Source organism: Nansenia antarctica (assembly GCF_963989245.1).
Source record: "Nansenia antarctica genome assembly, chromosome: 2".
Taxonomy (NCBI): Eukaryota; Metazoa; Chordata; class Actinopteri; order Argentiniformes; family Microstomatidae; genus Nansenia; species Nansenia antarctica.
Genome location: NC_137675.1, coordinates 32,444,969 through 32,466,732, shown reverse-complemented (window position 1 = coordinate 32,466,732; position 21,764 = coordinate 32,444,969). Strand labels below are relative to the sequence as shown.

General features: G+C 44.7%; 1 protein-coding gene across 1 annotated transcript in view; it reads left to right on the top strand.

Moving 5' to 3' along the window:
* Positions 1 to 19,730, top strand: part of armh3 (armadillo like helical domain containing 3) — a gene marked incomplete at its 3' end in the record, with an annotated part of 72,083 nt that extends 52,353 nt beyond the window's left edge. The window contains exons 23-26 of the mRNA XM_080522994.1: positions 132 to 207; positions 3,672 to 3,750; positions 19,327 to 19,443; positions 19,638 to 19,730. Of these exons, the coding sequence (XP_080379120.1) occupies positions 132 to 207; positions 3,672 to 3,750; positions 19,327 to 19,443; positions 19,638 to 19,730 (365 nt within the window). The remainder of the gene's footprint in view (positions 1 to 131; positions 208 to 3,671; positions 3,751 to 19,326; positions 19,444 to 19,637) is intronic.
* Positions 19,731 to 21,764: the final 2,034 nt, after the last annotated feature.

Below are 21,764 nucleotides of genomic sequence, written 5' to 3'. Positions count from 1 at the left end.
CTCTGGTTAGACAACCTCTACTGCCTCATGGGTAAGACTCTGGTTTACAACCTCTACTGCATCATGGGTGAGCTTCACACTGACTTCTTTATCTCTCTCTCTCTCTCCCTCCTCGTGTCTCTTCTCCACAGTGCTGAGAGTGTCCACCAACGCTGGACAGTGGAAGGAGCCCGCCAGTAAAGTCACACACTCCCTGGTCAACGTCAGGTGAGTGCGAGAGAGAGAGAGGATGGAGAGAGAGAGTTGGAGAGAGAGAGAGTTGGAGAGAGAGAGTTGGAGAGGGAGAAAGATAAGAGGTGAAATGAAGGTGAGAGGGTGGATGGGTACTTGTCACGTGGCACCTCTAAGCCTGTGTGCTGTCCCTCCTCCTCTCTTCCCTCTCTTTTCTTCTTTCTGATATCTCCTCCCTCTCGCTCATATCTCAACTCCTCTGCAGCCTCAACATTATAAACCCCTCAAAAAAAAGTTCGGAAACGTTATTTCGGTCGATTATTCCTCCCCTTTAATAGTACCAATTGGTATTGCATTTTATATCGTAGGAAAGCCTGATTAGTCACCTTTACAACGAGGTACAACTCGTAAGGATCATGCATTCGTGGAATGAGCAACACAGCTAAACGTGTGGGTAGCGGCTCTAAAAGATTTGCCAAAATCCCCTGCAATATTCTTCTGTTGGTGTTCACTCTTGTTTTGAGCTTCAAGTGCTGGCAGGCTGATTGTATGCATACCTGATTGTATGCATACCTGATTGGCATCTCCAGAATCGGGGACCTAACTCCATCCTCCAGGATGACAACACTCGCCCCCACAGAGCCAATACCAATTGGTATTATTAAAGGGGAGGAATAATCGACCGAAATAACGTTTCCGAACTTTGAGGAGTTTATATTGGTATTTCCAGACTGAGGTCATGCACAATATGGATCTCTGTATGTCTAGTATTAGAGTATGAAAACAGAACACCGAGGAATCCATGACGGGTCAAACATAAGACATCCGTTTATTCCCAGTGGTTATTTCTGTTAGCAGTCAGGGACATGATCCAACAGACTCATACAGGTCTCATACAGGTCACGTGACCAGCTGACAGCAGGACTATAGAGCCAGAAGAAGAAGAAAAGGCTTGGCTGTCCCGTTACTTCCACAGGGCGCTGTGTGTGTAGTGGATGTGTGGTTTGAGGGATTATCTCCGACCGCCGACGTGCCCGTTACGATTTAAGTGTCTAGTTTAATGTACCCTAACCCTAACCCGTAACATTAAACGTGAAACGGCTAATTTGGCTTAGGTCAGCGCAAAATGTGTCCAGGTCAGAGCAGACACACCTAACAGGTCAGAGCAGACACACCTAACAGGTCAGAGCAGACACTAGTGTTGCACGATATACCGGTACCAACGATATACCGCGGTGCCAAAATGTCACGGTGCCTACTATACCATAAGCTTTATACAACGGTACTACCGTGGAATACTATACTACCGTGTTGAACACGGTACCAGCGGGGCAATGTGTTACCTCTATTACCAAATTCACTGGTTCTGCTAATGAGGACAAGACTGGCTCGCGACACCGTTGTGACAGATCGCAGTTTGTTTGCTCGCGCACATCTCCGCAGTCACAATATTACCATATTGACGTTATCTGGATGTCTGTCTGGGCGCGAGTAAAAAGAATAATAGCAAATCAAGAACAAGTCGTGAGTTTAGAATGATAAGGTTCTATCTCCGTTTAGAATGATAAGGTTCTATCTCCGTTTAGAATGAGAAGGTTCTGTCTCCGTTTAGAATGAGAAGGTTCTGTCTCCGTTTAGAATGAGAAGGTTCTGTCTCCGTTTAGAATGAGAAGGTTCTGTCTCCGTTTAGAATGAGAAGGTTCTGTCTCCGTTTAGAATGATAAGGTTCGATCTCCGTTTAGAATGATAAGGTTCTATCTCCGTTTAGAATGATAAACAAGTTTCAGTTTTTAATGCATTCAGAGCATGGGGATATTTCCAATGTCATATTTTCTAATGTATCTGACAACCACTTTTATGTTGATAAAATGCAATGGACCTATCGCTAAGCCACGCCCCAAAATAGAAATTGTCCAATCATATCACAGCAAAACTATTCTACTAAAATTCTCGGCCTCGTAACATAATTGCGTCTAATTTAGTGAATCATTGACATTATGATACATTTATACATCATCACTGATCATCATCCTGCTGCTGTGTAGCCTTTGTATGAACATATACATTTACCTCATGAGCTTATTACATCTAAACTTGGAAGTAGCCCTCTATATTTTTGATATGCCAGTGTTTGCTTTTACTTTTCAAGTTCGTGAAAAAGACCCCACAGACAGACAGACAGACAGACAGACAGACACACACACACACACACACACACACACACACACACACACACACACACACACACACACCTACTTTGCTATACTCTTGCAAAAGGCCAGTTGGTCTGTTTGATGATTAATAAACATGTTATTCACAAAAATATCGGTTTCAGTACTTTTACTTACCTGTAGAGTTACAATGTAATGCATTACATGCATGTTATTCATGCACCACTCATTAAGTTATTGTAACTTGTATAAATACATTGCATGTTCATAAAAATAAAAAGTGTTACAAAAGTGCCGCGGTATCGCGATACTACGGTACTCAGTATCGTGATACTTGGGCTGGTATAGTATCGCAGGGTAAAATATTGGTATCGTGACAACACTAGCAGACACACCTAACAGGTCAGAGCAGACACACCTAACAGGTGACATGAAGATACCAAAGTGTGTCTGGTTTTTGCGCTGCCCGTGCGTTTTTATCGGACGCATATCGGAGCACTAACTGTGTGGAAATAATCATCTCCACCACAGCATTTGAACACTGTTAAAAGAAACATTTACATCCGAGTTTAAGTCTTTTGTGAGTTACGTTTTTTTGCTCACTGCTTCATGTATGGCTGCTACTTTTGCAACCAGAAAAAAAAGTATTCCCCATCTTCCTCCAGTATGCCTGCACTCATGGTGTGTGTGTGTGTGTGTGTGTGTGTGTGTGTGTGTGTGTGTGTGTGTGTGTGTGTGTGTTGCTTTTTGTACCCTTAAGGCCAATGCACACAGCGTGCGATTTCTGTTGCGCGTCAACATTCCATTTTGAAGTTTGAATGGAAGTCTATGAGAACATCGCATCTCAACACACACGGCCCCGATTTTAATCGCACAGCGAAAATTCGATTCCATTCATTTTGAAGCTAACATTTGCAAAATTTTACAGTGCGACAAAACTCGCACGCCGTGTGCTTTGTCCCATTCAAAATGAATGGAATCGAATTTTCGCCGTGCGATTAAAATCGGGGCCGTGTGTGTTGAGATGCGATGTTCTCATAGACTTCCATTCAAACTTCAAAATGGAATGTTGACGCGCAACAGAAATCGCACGCTGTGTGCATTGGCCTTTAGAGTAGATACTGTTTAACAGTAATGCTGTTGTATCTGTTAACCCACATTTGAAACATCCTTTGTGTTAATATTGTATGTGTATGGTTGCTGTACAGTCACAAACATAAATGAATGTCTCCCAATGAACTGACTGCACTGATAGTGTTTATGTCCTTAATGCACTTTGTATTTATGTGGACATAAATAAAGCATAAATGTGTGTGTGTGTGGTTGCAGGGCCATCATCAACCATTTCAACCCCAAGATTGAGTCCTACGCGGCTGTGAACCACATCTCCCAGCTCTCTGAGGACCAGGTGAACAGAACATCACAACTTTAATAACGATCACTTTTTATTTGTAAAGCACTTTTCCTGCAAACGTTGCAGCTCAAAGTGCTCCAACCATTATATAATCCTAATTAAATGATTTAGTCATTTAAAGGCAATATTAAAAAGATGGGTTTTTAGTCTTGACACTACCGATGTAAACTCCCTCGGTAGCCAACCCGGGCGACATGGTATTGCAAGGTGTTCAATGTCTGGAGAGCAGAAGGATTTGATAGCATGTACATTACCTGGTTTATAAAGAGTACTATTGATATTGACAGTATAAATATATATATATATAAAATATATTGTGGGGCGGCTGTGGCGCAGGAGGTAGAGCCGGTGTCTAATGATCGCAAGGTCAGTGGTTCGAGCCCCGGCTAGCCACATGTCGAAGTGTCCTTGGGCAAGACACTGAACCCCAAATTGCTCGGGCCGGCGCCTTGCATGTTAGCTTGCCGCCATTGGTGTGTGAATGTGTGTGTGAATGTGTGAATGAGAGGCCGTTGTAAAGCTCTTTGGATAAAGGCGCTATAAAAGTCAGTCCATTTCTATTCAGTACAAACACTATTGATTGAGTGTGTTGACCACACTCTACTGCCACCAGCCTTTTACAACAGTAGAAGATGGAGGGAAAATGAAAATATGGAAAAAGTTGAAGGTCTTATTTAGGAGCTGATGTGAAGTGATGGATTTCCTCATGATAGTCCACAGCACCTCTCTGGTCCCGATAGTCCACAGCACCTCTCTGGTCCTGATAGTCCACAGTCCCTCTCTGGTCCTGATAGTCCACAGCACCTCTCTGGTCTGGCGTATTCTAAACAAAGACTGTGGTGAGAAGCCGAGGGTCCAACGGCTCTATAGTCTAGTTATCATGTCTACAGTCTAGTTATCATGTCTACAGTCTAGTTATCATGTCTAGAGACTAGTTATCCTGTCTACAGTCTAGTTATCATGTCTACAGTCTAGTTATCATGTCTACAGTCTAGTTATCATGTCTACAGTCTAGTTATCATGTCCCATCCTCTGAAGTGAGATATGCCCGCTGTTTAAGGGCAATTTAGTGAACGGTGATATGGCCATCTGAATTAGGAAATGGGCAGTGTCTCATTAATCTGGTGTGTACATGCGGGCGCACACACACACACTCACACACACACACACAGGGGATTGTTCATTTGCATAGTGGAGTGTGTGTGTGTGTGTGTGTGTGTGTGTGTGTGTTTTAGCCGCACAGGTTTGTGTGCACAGGTGTGTTGGTGAGCCTTTGACAGTGTGCCAGATTGAGCCAGGTGCAGACGGTCACCTCTCTTCTTACTTCTTCTTCTCTCTCTCTCTCTCTCTCTTTCTCTCTCCCTCTCTCTCTCTCTCTCTCTCTCTCTCTCTCTCTCTCTCTCTCTCTCTCTCCTCTCTCTCTCTCTCTCTCCTTCTCTCTCTCTCTCCCTCTCTCTCCCTCCCTCTCACTCTCTCTCTCCCTCTCTCTCTCTCTCTCTCTCTCCCTCTCTCTCTCTCTCTCTTACAGTGCCCTCCATAAGTATTGGAAAGAGGAAGCATTTTGCAATTAATATGGTGTCAAAATAGAGATTTTAAAGATACTTAGCATTTCCTTGACAATCCTTTGCAACTACCTGAAGTCTGCGACCCATTGACCCCACCAGACGCTGGGTATCTTCTCTGGTGATCATCATTTCTCTGCCTGTACTGCAGCCATCTTCGGTTGTTGTTTGTTTTGAAATGTTTTTTGTCTAAAATCTTATCAGGAAAATTAAATGCATCTTCAATTGGATTAAATCCAAAGGTTCTTCACTTGGCCAGTCAAGAACATTCAACACTTTCTGGCCCTGAAAAACTCCCTAGTTGCTATGGCGTTATGTGTGGGGTCATTGACTATGTTTACATGCACACCATATTCAGATTAAGGTCAATATTTGGGTTATTGTAATATTCTGAATAAGGTGTTTATATGCGCTGTAGCAACTGGAATATTCCGTTTACATGTTAATTGGCAAAAGAATCTCTGGCCACATGGAACCACGTATTCAGGTACACTGGGCATGCGCCTACTGGTAGACCCAGAAAATGGTTCAAATATAATTTAGACAGTACTGTAAAATAATAGAAATTCATTCATTTTCATTCATTCAGTAGTGTTGTAAACTCCCGATCAATCTCCTCTCCACTTACATTACGTCTGCATCCAAGATATGGCATGTATACGTTATTCATCTGTGTAAATGTCTGTTCTATAAAAAGAGCTGATGCATAATAAACGTTATGATAATTGTTGAAGTGCCTCTTGCTAAGATGTTTCTAAGACGATAAATAATCTCACAGCACTGGTTTATCTAGTGTAATGTGGCTTGCTATGCTGTCCCTAACAACAACAAAACACAGGATTCCCTGTGAATCGAGCATGCTCAGATGTAACTGAATATTCCGAAAAGGGTAATTTTTTCAGATTAAGGTGTATACAAGTGTACATGACTCTTGCCCAACCGGAATATTGAGCATATTCCGATTAATACAGGAATATGGTGTGCATGTAAACGTAGTCATTGTCTTACTGTATTATGAAGCGCCATCCAATGAATTTGGAGGCATTTGGCTGTACGCGAGAGGTTTCTGTACACTTCAGAATACATTCTGCTGCTGCTGTCAACAGTAACATCATGAATTAAGTAGGGTTGTCAATGTTAATGCGTTAACACTCATGATTAATCTGGAAACCGTAACAAATTAATCATATTACCAAGTTCTACTGACATGCGTGGCAAACGATTCCTCTCTCACGGCTAAAGTCATCTCAAGACTGAATGGTATACTTAAACCAGTGTCCTTCTTAGTTTATGTAGGAGATATATATAAGTTATATATAAGCTAAGTATAAAAGTATACTGTATTCTGTGATAGCAATTTGAGAATGAAGATAGTAGTGATCGGTTTGAAGAACAAAATTATGTCTGAAAGCAAGACATTTGTTAGACTCCATTCCTTGGAGATGACTCAGTTCTTGTGGCAGCTATACACGCTGATGTTTTGGGGATTTTCTTAATCATAGTGAGCATCAGAGGCGGATTTAGGATTGTAGGAGATCCGGGGCTTAGCCCAGAGGGAGAATATAATGTGCGCGCAGAGCGCGCCGGAAAAATGTGCCTTCAACCTTCAACTTACCACCACCTTAAAGCGGACAAAAGGCTGTATTACAAAATAGACAGTAAACACACACACACACGTCAGTCACCATCATTTATATTTGTATAGAATTACATAATTGATGGGCTGAGGCTAGTTATGTTACAGTATGTATATCAGGGCAGACTCTGTGCTCACCACTTATATTGTATTTAGAGTCTTGTCCTGTGTTATATGACGATATATTACATGTATTGTTGGCTTGTGTATAGTACTGTGAAATCAAATCCCCCCTGGGACATTAAACAAACTTAGTTAGTTAGTGTTACATCTTAGGATAGATTTGAGTCATGTTCTGTATACATACATACTACCATAAGGGCATACTTAATGTGGTTACTCCATGTTTACTAGCTGTAACATTAACGTTACATCATTATTTTTCACTTGTTACTCAGTCAACCAGAGTGCAGATATCAAAGACTATCAGCCTGTTATTCACTTTATTTGTATAAGTATTATCCTTTGTTTGATTTCTTACCATGTACCGTAACAGTACCTTGCTATTTTTCATTTTCATGAATGAATGAAAACCTTTATTGTCCCCAATGGGGAAATGTTGTTGTCAAACAGCTTAGTTAGGGCAGACAGAAAACATTCAATAAATAAATAAATAAAACAGTGCAGGCTCAATAAGTAAAAAGTGCAAGATAAAGTGCTCAAGTGCATGTAGTCCAAGTAGCAGTCTTAACGGCCTCTCAGCTCCATTATAACATAACGTTATGTTATGATAGTCAGCTAGCATTAGCAAACCGGAAAAGTAGTGTCAGTGGGTCAGTCACCTTTCTAATAAGATTCACAAACCTGAAACATCATCTATGTCATCACTGCTGGTGATGTCATTGTTGTCAGCTGCTGATACGGCTGCTGCAACAGTTCTTGGCGATTGTTTTTTTTTTTAAAACTTTCGGATATCCATCCTTACACTTTTGTCAGGCACTGATTGAGAGGCACTGATTGAGATCACTTCTTCTTCAGGGCAGGGCAGGCTACGCAGTACGCAGGCTAATGTCGCGCAGCTGCTGCCTCTCTGTTGGACTCCGGTACTGCACGTCACTCACGTTTTTTTTTTTTTTTTTTTAAAGTAAAACATTCGGGGCTTTTCAGAAAACATCCGGGGCTTGAGCCCAAGTAGCCACCCCCTAGCGCCGCCCCTGGTGAGCATTCTTTGGTCATCCGCTGTGGCTCAGGAGGTAGAGTCTCAGGAGGTAGAGTCTCAGGAGGTAGAGTCTCAGGAGGTAGTCTCAGGAGGTAGTCTCAGGAGGTAGAGTCTCAGGAGGTAGAGTCTCAGGAGGTAGAGTCTCAGGAGGTAGAGTCTCAGGAGGTAGAGTCTCAGGAGGTAGAGTCTCAGGAGGTAGAGCTGAGCACTGACTTATTTTGGTAAGTCAATCTGTATACTGCCGCTATTTCTTTATTGTATAATATGTCTAGTCAATGTTTTGTGAACGGTTAAACTGGGGAGGAGGTAGCTGTGGATGTCTTTCTAACCAGACAGCATCCCAGGACTCGCTCTAAGTATATTACCTCTGTACTGTCTGGACTGGGTCACATTTCATGAGTCTATCAGTTTAATTTAACCTAACTTTGTTGCGCCATTACCACAATATCTGTCGCTTAGTATCATTGTTTATTTGAGTCGTATTTCTTTGCCTCTAGGCGCTTTCAGCATGGGTGTATAGGTGTGATGAGTGGGGATATGATGTGCGTGGACGTGTATGTGCGAGTGTATGTGCAGGTCGGTATATGTACAGTATGTGCCAGTGTATGGATGCACAGACGACTGAACGAAACATTACTATCTGCTGTTCTACAAGATTACTTTCTGTCTGACTTGGCCTAATGCTACTCTCAGTTGTGTTGTGCTGTATTGTGTTTGAGGACTCAGAAGTGTTGATTACACAAAATTAGGCTACTTAAGAGGGACTACGGGAGTGCCTGGATGGGTGCACATTGTGTGCATGCACATCCATGGATGAAATATATTTTTTATTTATTTTCCCTTTTTTTCGTTTTTCGTTTCTTGTTATTTTCATCCAAATATCCTTATATCCTCACTATCCTCCTCATAACTAAAATCTGATAGACCTATTGTGATAGACGATTGTGTTTTGTTGGTTCATAATGTGATTGCAATGTCTAGTAGGAAACTGTTGTAGGTATCAGATATCACCTGTTCTTAATGGCTGGTGATGGTGCTGCCTCTTTTGGGCGGCCAATTTCCTGATTCTAAGTTGACTGTCCAAATGTGGACTTATCAGGAATGTCGAGGAGCAATTTTCCTCCTCATTATTCTTTTTTTGTTTTGTTTTTTGCTTGTTCTTTTTGTTGAGTTAGGGTTTTTCTGTTTTGGGGAATGCCTTCCTAGGGATCCAGGCTACCTTATCCTGTTTGCTGAGGTGATTATGATATATATTTTTACACTAACTAACCTATGACCAGTCTCAATCTAATTTCCATCAATGCTAGAGGTCTCAATATCCCACACAAAAGGACTACTGTGTTAGAATTTTTGCACAAGAAAAACATTGATTTCGCTATGGTTCAGGAATCACACCTTCTCCGCAAAGATGTTGGCCGTTTTGCAAATAAGTTCTATCACCCCATTGCTTTTTCTTCTTCACTTACCAAAACCAAAGGTGTGATTGTAGTCTGTAAGCGCAAACTAAAACTTGACATTATTGGCTCTTGGGCGGACAAGGAGGGACGGTTGGCAATTGCTAAGATACGGATAGATGGGCAGAATATTGCATTGATCTCGGCTTACAACGAGAACAACTTTTTTTTTACAACTTACAACTTTCGAACAACTTTGACCCTGGTTTTTATGACCTTTTAACCAAAACCATCTTAGACCTGGCTGGCTTTCGCCTGGTCCTGGAGGCGGATTTCAATGCGGTTTGGGATAACAACATTGATAGAACAGGCGAAACTCAGAGCAGGGACCAACGTCTCGCCTCTGATGCTTTACGCCAGTGGGCAGCCCACACTGGCATCTGGCGCCTGGTGAACCCTTCCATAAAAGATTATTCTTTTTTCTCGGGCAGACATAGATCCTTCTCAAGGATAGATTTTCTCTTCGCGTCTAAAGACTTATTCCAAAATGTTCAAAACGCTTTTTATATACCAGTTTACATGGTCCGATCACAAACCTATATGCTGTTCGGTTTTCATAAGGGTTCAACCCGCCAGAGCTCCCAGATGGCGATTCAATTCCTCGCTCTTGCGTGATGAAACATACAAATCTCAATTTGAGAACAACTTAAATGAGTTTTTTTTGTGGGAGGCAGTGAAGGGCTTTATTAGAAGTAATACCACCCTATATGCATCAACCCAAAAAAAGGAACGTACAGCTAAACTGGAAGCGCTTGAAATGAAATATGCTGCTCTGGATGCTACTCTACAATGCTGCTACTGTATAGCGATGCTGCTGCTTTAGAAAAAGTATTAATTAAAAAAGAAATTAACTCTCTTTTAAGACGCCGCTCTGAATTTCTCAAGCACAGGACAAGGCAGAATTACTACTTTCACTCTGCCAGACCCAGCCACCTGCTAGCTATGAGACTTCGAGCTAATGAACATTTTGCTGACATTTTCAGCGTTAAATCCATAGATGGCACTGTTCTGACCGATCCCAAGAGCGTAAATGCAGCTTTTGTCTCTTTTTACAAGCAGCTGTACAGCTCAGAGATTGGCTTTGATAAAGCTGCATGTGAAAGCTTTCTGTCTAATGTCCATATGAAGCACATCACTGACAGTGAAACTGAAAGTTTAAATGCATCTATTACACAAGATGATTGATGGAAGCAGCGTCAGATATGTGCAAGGGCAAATCGCCAGGTCCAGACGGCATTCCGCCAGAGTTCTACCTTACTTTTTGGTCCTTGCTTAGCCCTCTGCTCACAGAGATGATATTGCATTCAGTTAAAGAAGGCTCTTTCTCAAGAGATGTTAACACTGCTCTAATATCCTTGCTGCTTAAAAGAGACAAAGACCCAGCAGAATGTGCCAATTACAGGCCTTTGTCCCTCCTGAATGCGGATCTTAAACTTTACGCCAAGGTGCTGGCGCGGCGCCTTCAGGGTCACATGACGAAACTAGTCCATTGCGATCAGACGGGTTTTTATTAAATCCAGATTAGCCTCAGATAATTTAAGAAGGCTCCTACATATCATAGATGGTGCCCAAAATGTACTTACTCCAGCTGCAGTCCTTTCGCTGGATGCAATGAAGGCCTTCGATCGCTTAGAATGGCCCTTTTTATGGGCAGTCCTAGGAGCAATGGGCTTCGGTACCCCTTTTATTGATATGATTAAGGTGTTATACACTAATCCAACAGCTATGGTAATCACAGGCAATAACTGCTCCCCCCTCTTCCCTATATCTAGAGGCTCCAGGCAGGGCTGCCCATTGAGCCCACTGCTCTTTGTGCTCTCTCTTGAGCCGTTGGCGAAGACCATCCGTCAGTCACCCATGCTATCTCCGATCTCTATCAATGGAACACATCATCACATCTCTTTATATGCCGATGATATATTAGTCTATACGGATAATGCCATACAATGCATCCCACAAATTCTAGCTATTCTCGAGCAATACGGTAAACTATCTGGCCTCAAAATAAACTGGCAGAAATCTGCTCTGCTACCTTTGAATCAAGCGATAACCAATGCCCATGTCCCTCTATCCATTCCAGTTGTCAAGAATTTTACATACTTGGATAGAGATTTTCCCTTCAACTCTTACAATAGCTAAACACAACTATGGTAACACATTAGACAAAAACATACTTGATCTGAATAGATGGTCCTCACTGCCTAATTCACTTCGCAGCCGAGTTTCAATAGTTAAGATGAACATTTTACCCAGAGTAAATTTGTTTAGCTCAATGCTACCTCTCCCTCCACCAACTCAGTACTGGAGTAAGCTAAAAACGTCTGTAACAACATTTCTATGGCGAGGCAAACGACCGCGCATTAAGTTCTCTACAATGCAGCGAGACAGGACAGACGGCGGTCTCTCCCTTCCAATATTTAAACACTATTACTGGGCCTTTACACTTAGACCTCTGCTAACTTGGATACAACCTGAGGCATTGGTGTCATGGCGGGCCCTGGAGGAGAGTCTGGTGCGTCCTCACTCCCTCCAAGAGCTCTTGTACTCGAACATCCCCATCACTCACTGTCGCCGGAAATTGGGTCCCATAGTGTCCCAACTGATCTCGACATGGAGGGCAGTAGAGAAACTGAGTGGTTGCCCCTTTGCATGGAATCCTTGCTCTCCATTGTTTAATAATGCCAGACTGCTGATTGGTGGCCATCCTATTCAGTTCTCTCGATGGAAAGAGAAAGGTGTCCAAACACTGGGAGACATCTACGGAAATGAGGGTTTACTTACTTTTCAAGAGCTATGCATAAAATGTGGTTTGCCACGTTCTTCTTTTTTCTTTTATTTACAATTGAGAGCTGCTCTGAAAGCTAGTGGAGTCTCTCTGCAAACTCCTCTCACACCACATCCATTGCACAAAGTCCTTTACAGCACTGATGGCTCTAGTGGCCTGGTTTCTAATCTCTATCGTTTTATTTCTAAACACGCTTAGGATACTATATGGAGGGCCGACATCCCAGACCTAGATTCAGCCTTTGATTGGGATAATGTCTGGTCCAACATACTGTTAGCATCTAGAAATCCTGACCACCAGCAAATTCATTACAACTTCATACATAGAGTTTACCTGACACCCAAGAACTTTGCTTAATGAAAATTAACACACACCCTACTTGCACCTTGTGCGCTAACAAGGCCTATGGCACCTACATGCACATGGTCTGGGAGTGTCCTCCAGTGGCTAGTTTCTGGGAGATGGTGGCCTCTAACCTCTCTGAGCTATTTGAGACTAATGTGCCTTACTCCCCCATTGCACTTATCTTAAACAATCTATCCAATGTGGGCCTACCTCTGATCAAGAAGCGAGGCTTACTAGCCGGAATTACAGCAGCTAAAAAGTTAATTGCCACACATTGGAAGCCTCCCCATACACTTTCTCGGAGAGTCTGGGTCCTAACTTACCTAGACATAGTCTACTTAGAGCTATCAACAGCCCGGATGCACGGGGCAAAACAGCCAATACTGGAGATGTGGAACCTAATTTCGTTGAGCCTCAAAAGCTTAGTAACCACTTGATGTAGCGCAGGGGTGCCCAATACGTCGACCGGTCGATCGCAAAGGTAGTATGGGTAGATCGCATGGCATTGAACAAAACGGGGGGGGGGGGGAAATGTAATAAAAAAAAAAATATGAAAAAGAAAAAAAAAGTTTGCCTATCATCCATCCTCACTATGGCTTTTGCCACTTGATTGACGTACAGGTAAGCCAGTCTGAGATCTGATCTTTTCACCTACACCTAACACACGGTTCACCACGCATGCGCAGTCAACAGCGCCAACTACAAAATACAAAATACCGGCGAGACTAATTACCTAGTTAGCCTTCCAATTTCTACTATTTACTATATAATACTAAATAAAGGCTATACAAATGAGTGGGGAAGCTGGACCAAGTAAGAAACCAATAACGTATAACTTCCATCCAGAATGGGAGGAGGACTTTTTTACACGATATGATATTGGAAATGCGTCTGTCTGATCAGCAAATCTACGATGGCTATTTCGAAGAAGGGAAATGTGGCAAAAGAGCGAAAACGTACGGCTGCAACGATAGCTTCTTATCGCGTCAGTCACGTTCTTGTTAAACACAAGAAGTCATTCAAAGACGGCGAAATTGTGAAAAAAGTTTCTCGAGGCTGCAGATTGCCTTTTCGATGACAGATCCACAGTGGCTGATGACACCTTGTAACCAGCTCCTACAGCCCTGACTACTAGAAACGAGCTGCCTCCTCCCAGTGCCAGGTCTCCCACTAAGGTAGAGAAATGCATTTATTTCCTCCTTTCAAACTAGGGAACTACCTGTTTTGTACCTGGTTTACTTTTCTGTTTGTTGGATCAGTAGTTGGCTATGGTACTGCAGACTGGCTGTCAGTGTGTGAGTGAGAGAAAGTGAGTGTGTGTGTGTGTGTGTGTGTGTGTGTGTGTGTGTGTGTGTGTGTGTGTGTGTAAGAGAGTGAGAGAGAGAGAGGGAGAGATAGGGGGAGAGAGAGGGAGGGTTTGTGCTATGGCTCCCTATGCAGACTGGCAAATGTGTGTGTGTGTGTGTGTGTGTGTGTGTGTGTGTGTGTGTGTGCAGTGTTTCCTCCAGGAATTTTTACAATGGTGGCGGGTAGTGCTGACCGCGCGCGCACAGCGCGCGCTCGCGATTTTTTCGCGTGCACGCGCATGAAACGCGCACGCGCGCTCAAAACAACGACGTAATTTCAGCCAAAACTCGAGGATGGCCCAAAAAAATAAAATGTTTTCCTGTACTTCTCCCGTGTGTCTCTTATTGTCTGTGTCTGCATGTTTTTCCAGCATGTAATTCCGTTGTCAATAAAAAAAATCGTCTCCCCTTCTTTTCATTATCATTATGGAGGAGATTATATCTGGAGATTATATCTGGCCTGGATATGGGCTCTTAGGACTTCGGGTCGTTGTCTTACCCACTGTCTTCAACTTCAATTTCTGGACTGACCTAACATTAGCCTCTAGAATGTCTTGATATTTGGTGGAATCCATTCCTCCTTCCACCCACACAATATTGCCTGTGCCCCCAGCTGCTACACAACCCCAAAGCATAATGGATCCACCTCCATGCTTAACAGATATCAAAGTGTTCTTCTCTACAAATGCTTCACCCTTTTTTCTCCAAACATACCCTTTTTGGTTGTGACCAAAAAGTTCAATTTTGGTTTCGTCATTGTTCCAATAGGCTTCAGGTTTCTCAAGGTTTTATTTTGCATACTTCAGACGCTTAACTTTGTGTTGAGGTCGTAGGAAAGGCTTCTTTCGAGCAAATTCTTTCTAGCCATGTAGGTCTTTGTTGTTTAAGGTGTATTGTTGTCCTGTGAACAACTAGACCGGTGTCTGCTACTCTTTTTTGCAACTCTTTTGCAGTGATGTGTGGGTTCTTCTGAGCATTTCTCACCAGATCTCAGGGCATTCTATCAGAAATGTATCTTGGTCTTCCAGATCTTGCCTTGACTTCAATTGGTCCATTTATATGTGAACAATTCATCATGCAAAAACACCTCCATCGTCTCTGTTCTAGGATGCATGGAAAAGAATCTCAGACACCTCCTACACAAGAGAGCCAAGGGAGGCGAGGCATGCAACGGAATCGCAGACAACAACAACAGGGCTCGACATTAACGCCGTTATACTTGTCCGGAGCGAGTAAAACTTTCGCCGAGTTTGTTTGCGCGAGCACGGCGACGCTGCTAGATCCTGGATATTTTTACCTGTGTGCAGGAAGAACAACAGACAGCGCAGGCCCGAGACTAGACTAGATGATTGTGAGTGAAGGTATTATCTGTCGATCACCCGTACGCTTTGTTATCTTCACTCACGATCAACTAGTCTAGTCTCACGCCTGCGCCGTCTGTTGTTCTTCCTGCACACAGTTAAAAACATCCGGGATCTAGCAGCGTCGCCGTGCTCGCGCAAACAAACTCGGCGAAAGTTTTACCTGCTCCGGACAAGTAAAACAGCGTTAATGTCGATTATATTCGCGCTTGTGGGTGTGTCTAGCGCTGTGAAGGTCTGAAAAGCGGCCTAAATCTTTTTTTTTTTTTTGGGTTGAGAAATCTGAATGGTGGCGGAGGAAATTCCATCGTGGCGGACCGCCACGATGAAATGCATGTAGAGGAAACACTGGTGTGTGTGTGTGTGTGTGTGAATGTGTGTGAGCGAGAATAGCAAAGAGGGAGGGTTTGTGATTGTCTTCTCCTGTGGCTGTGTGACAGAGAGAGGGAAAGTGTATTGTGAGTTTACTATGCAGGCTGGGAACTGTGTGTGTGTGTGTGTGTGTGTGTGTGTGTGTGTTTGTAGTACGTGCATGTACGTTTGCGATGTTGAAACTAGACTGGTAGATCTTGGCAGACTGGCTACTTGAAAAGTAGATCTTGGTTCCAAAAAGTGTGAGCACCCCTGATGTAGCGGATAGCCTGGATCCCGGGTGGGGGGGTGGGGGGGTGGGAGGTCGTCATTTTAATTTCGTTGTGTTTTATTTTTGGTTCTGGTTTTATTTTACTGTGCTGTGTTGTATGTGTCGTTATTGTTTATAATGTACCTGTCTTGTTGTCGAGTTCTTTAAAAATAAAAAAGTTGATCACAAAAAAAAAAGCAGGTAGAGTCTCAGCAGGTAGAGTCTCAGCAGGTAGATCTAATGATCGCAAGGTCGGCGATTCGGCGGTTCAACCCTAAGTGCAGTTCAGAAGTCTTCCTTGGCCTACCTTGGTATGTAAGTGCTGAGGCACAAACGTGTTTACACACACACACACACACACACACACACACAGTTCTGTGCTTTGCGATGCAGAAAACTGCTGTCCTGTCTTATCTGAGCCAAACACACATCCTCCGTTTTCCCATTAAGTTAGTGTTACAAAAGCTGTCTCCCTCTCCTCCCTGCCCCTTCTCCCCTCCTCTCCAACCTGCCCCTTGTCGCTGAAATCCATCAGATTACTTCTGGTAAAGGTAAGAAGACATAGATAAAGGTAAAGAGAAAGAGATAAAGGTCTTGAAGCACAATATACATTTATTAAACTTGCAAACAGAGAGACAAAGTAGGGATGTACCCGAATACAAATATTTTATTCGGGAAAGCACAAATAATGTGGATGGAAACAGATACAGATTCTACCCGAAGTTCGTTCGTGGAGGAAAAAAGCCATCTGTGTGTTGGCCATTGTGTTTCTTCAAATCGATTCATATCACTGGATGGCCACAAGATAGAAATGGCCATTCTGTTTGCAACATGATTTCATGAACTAGTCGTTTCATTAACTAAAAGTGATGGCTATGTTCTGTAGTCACCCCCACTGAGTCAGCGCAAGAGAGCTATGAGAATTTCACATGGAGGAGGAGCAGCCATTCTGTGTCCCTGTGCTGTCTGTCTCAGGACTGTCCCTCGGCTGTCTGTTTCAGGACTGTCCCTGGGCTTTCTGTCTCAGGAGGCCCTCCCTGGGTTGTCTGTCTCAGGACTGTCCCTGGGCTATCTGTCTCAGGACTGTCCCTGGGCTATCTGTCTCAGGAGGCCCTCCCGCGCGCACAAGCACACCCACCCACCCACACCCATCCACCCACACCCACACCCACCCACACCCACACCCACACCCACACACACACACACACACACCCACACACACACACACACACACACACACGCACACACACCCACACACACATAGACACACACACACACACAGATTTAGACAGCAGTGCATCGAGGTCCAGGCATCAGACCACTATTATTATAATACAACAGCAGCACAGTTCACTATTAGACTAATATTGACTGCCAGATTCACAGCCACGATGAAAACAATTATATTGATTATTGAAATATAGCATAATAATATATAAATACTGAGGTGCAGCCAAAACAGATGTAGGCCTTAACAGGTGTCACAAGTACTGTATTCTCCTACAGTCCATTTCCTAATTTCAAACCCTGTTTTGTCCAGCAACAGTACTCAGCGCATTTCCACAACCTTACCATAAAGGGCAAAGCCTAGTACCTTGTTCTAATTGTTAGTAGAGATAGTAGAGCGATGGAAACATCAAGAGAGGGAGGCAGAGGGAGAGAAGTGGGGGCGGGTTGCAGAGAAGAAATGTGATGAATATTTCAGCGGTTTGCCACCAGACTTTCCACAGCACCTTGGTAGATCTGTCTAGAGTCATGGGGAGGAAATGAGGAAATGAACCCAGCCTCTGGTGGAGCAGACAGACCCAGCCTCTGGTGCAGCAGACAGACCCAGCCTCTGGAGCAGACAGACCCAGCCTCTGGTGCAGCAGACAGACCCAGCCTCTGGTGCAGCAGACAGACCCAGCCTCTGGTGGAGCAGACCCAGCCTCTGGTGGAGCAGACAGACCCAGCCTCTGGTGCAGCAGACAGACCCAGCCTCTGGTGCAGCAGACAGACCCAGCCTCTGGTGCAGCAGACCCAGCCTCTGGTGCAGCAGACCCAGCCTCTGGTGGAGCAGACAGACCCAGCCTCTGGTGGAGCAGACAGACCCAGCCTCTGGTGGAGCAGACCCAGCCTCTGGAGCAGACAGACCCAGCCTCTGGTGGAGCAGACAGACCCAGCCTCTGGTGCAGCAGACAGACCCAGCCTCTGGTGGAGCAGACAGACCCAGCCTCTGGTGCAGCAGACAGACCCAGCCTCTGGTGGAGCAGACAGACCCAGCCTCTGGTGGAGCAGACCCAGCCTCTGGTGCAGCAGACCCAGCCTCTGGTGGAGCAGACAGGAAGGTGCTGACTGAAGACAAGCCTGACACAGCTCTGGTTGTCCTGCTGCGGTCTTGAAACGGTCAGAAACGGTCTTGTAGGGACTAATGGTCTGTGGATTTGGGGAGAAACAGACAAAACAACAAATTACAAAACTGGATGCCAATTAGTTTGGACTGGGAGTCTGTAGGGGAGCCTTCCCACCCCCTGACACACACACACACACACTCTCTCACATGCACACGCCACAATGGTGCAAAACGGTTTGTATGTAACATTTGAGCTTTGGAAGTGCTCAATGATAAATTGGTAGCAATGGGATCACGTGATGAAGACTGTTGAGTGGAGAGCACGGTTTGAGTCCAAACGAAGAGCTTTCTCAGGCACCCATTCACACGGAGACAGAACCCATCTTTTTCCTTTTTCCTTTAAAAAAAGTTGTCTGTTAACACAAAGTCGTCTCAAGAAATATGTGCGTCCAAACGAAACCACTGAAAATGCTGTAGCGCTGCCACAAATGACACCAAAAACAGAGAAGGAGAATGGAGCATGCGCAATGAACGCAACAACTCTGTAAGGCGTCGTTGTTGTTGTTGTTGTTGTTGTTGGCTGGGTTAGCGCATGCGGGTTAAGGGAGAGGTGGGGCTATGGCGTCATCGGTTCAGGAAAGATGCGTATGGCTTGTAAAGACGGAAATGCAAGCGTGGCGTCTTCAGGTTTGTTCACTCTGGGACCCGGTTAAAAAAAATTGTGTATTCAGGCTCCCAGAACGAAACGTCCATACGATAAAACAAACTTGTGTGGACAAGGCCTCAAATCAGGTGTTGAGGCGGCACGCTGGCATTTGCTGCGAACCATTTGTGCGTTCTGTCTATTTCCATGGATACACGTGCACATTCTGTGTGGCCAGAGAGGGCAGCGTTTTGCAAAAAACAACACGCTTTTTTCACTTTGTAGCTTCTTTTTTTTTTAGGATGTTTTTTTTCTCTCCCTCCAGGTGTTGGAGGTGGTGCGGTCCAACTACGACACCCTCACCCTGAAGCTGCAGGACGGTCTGGACCAGTTTGAGAGATACTCGGAGCAGCCCAAAGAGGCGGCCTTCTTCAAGGACCTGGTGAGTGTACCCCGTACGTTTCAGGATTCACTTCAAGATCCTCCTGGTCACATTTAAGGCCCTCCATGGCATGACACCCTCCTATATTTCGGATCGTGCGTGCGTGCGTGTGTGTGTGTGCGTGTGTGTGTGTGTGTGTGTGTGTGTGTATATGTGTGCGCCACCCCCTCTAACGCTCTCTCTCTCTGTCTCAGGTGCGCTCCATCAGTCTGAACGTGAGGAAGAACGTTTCCCTGAACACGCTGAGTCAGGACGTCCTGCTCAAAGAGTTCTCCACCATCTCCTGAGAGAGACCGTCACACACACACACACACACACACACACACACACACACACACAGCTTCTTCTCCCCCCCCCACACACACACAGCTTCTTCTCCCCCCCCCACACACACACACACCCTCCTTTCACACACACACAGCCTCTTCTCCCTCACACACACACATACACACCCTCCTCCCTCACACACACACTCTCCTCTCACACACACACCCTCCTCCCTCACACACACCCTCCTCTCACACACACACCCTCCTCTCTCACACACACACCCTCCTCTCTCACACACACCCTCCTCTCACACACACCCTCCTCTCTCACACACACCCTCCTCTCTCACACACACACACCCTCCTCTCTCACACACACACCCTCCTCTCTCACACACACACCCTCCTCTCTCTCACACACACCCTCCTCTCTCACACACACACCCTCCTCTCTCACACACACACCCTCCTCTCTTACACACACCCTCCTCTCTCACACACACCCTCCTCTCTCACACACACACCATCCTCTCTCACACACACACCCTCCTCTCTCACACACACACCCTCCTCTCTCACACACACACACCCTCCTCTCTCACACACACACACCCTCCTCTCTCACACACACACCCTCCTCTCTCACACACACCCTCCTCTCTCACACACACACCCTCCTCTCACACACACACACCCTCCTCTCACACACACCCTCCTCTCTCACACACACACACACCCTCCTCTCTCACACACTTGCGCCCCCTACAGGTGTCTGTGCTCAGCTCTCTTACCTTGGATTCATCCTCCCAATCACCCCCCTTCTGAGGAAACAAGGAACACACCACTGCCCCCCCCCCCCCCCGACACACACACACACACACACACACACACACACACACACAGACAGACACTTCACTAGTTGGCGGTGTGTGAGTGGACTGTATTGGCAGGACTGTTATCAAACTACGTTCTATCTCCGCCTCTGTCGATATTGTAACTAACTTTCTGTCGTCAAACTGGTCGACGATCATCAAATGATTTCTCTTTGTTTTTGTCAAAATGCTTTTAGTGTGTGACTGGATGTTCTCCTGGCTCTTTGTCTGTTAGCCTGCCGTCGCTAGGCAACTATTCTGTCACTCGGCAACTGCTAACACTGGGCTCTCACCTGAGGCCCGAGGCGAACCTTTTGAGTTTGATGTCTCATACTTGAACTTTTCCTCTCGGATGAAGAAAACTAAATCAAAACTAAATGTTTCTCTGTGTGACTGAATGTTCAGTGTGTGGGAGCGCCCCACAACCCCCCCCACCCTTCCCCCTCCCTTGCTGAATTTTTTTTTTTATTTTTTTTAAATTAATGATAGTTCTCTGTAGTCATTTGCTCCTCTGACTGATTGATTGAAGTTGTTTCATAAAGTTGCAGAAAGATTTTGGTTTAAACTTCGCACAACGTTTGTGATCCTGAACGAAGCGTGTTAAGTCTACTGTAGGCCTAAGCTCTAGTCAGGTTTTCTACCAATAGATTGAACAGGTCCCATCTGAATGTGATTAACTGTTTGATTGAAAAGTAAGTTGGACCTAATTGGTGACAGGGAACGTTCTAGAGGGTACAAGTTCACAGGATGTTTAGATGTGTGTTGTGTAGAACAGATACCACGCTCTGGCATGGAGAAAGGGGAGTCGTCAGCTTTGTCAACATTTTACTCTCTTTAACGGACCCTTGTTATAACCCACACTTATTAGACCCATACCTTTACTGGAGACTAGGGTTGCAAAATGCCCATAAGTTTGGGAAACTTTCCGATAATTTCCAACGTTTCCATCTGGGTTTCAATATGAACACTTTGGAAATGAGTGGAAAGTTTACCAAACTTATGGGAATTTTGCAACCCTACTGGAGACTGATCCAAATGTGACGGCAGCTGGTGAAAGCGGGAACAAGTCAACAACCGACCAAATGTTCAGACTTCTATTCTGAAAAATGTAAATTAATTTCAACGCTGTTGAAAATCAATGACACACTCGCTAGTCAAGCCAAAACATTGCAACGCAATG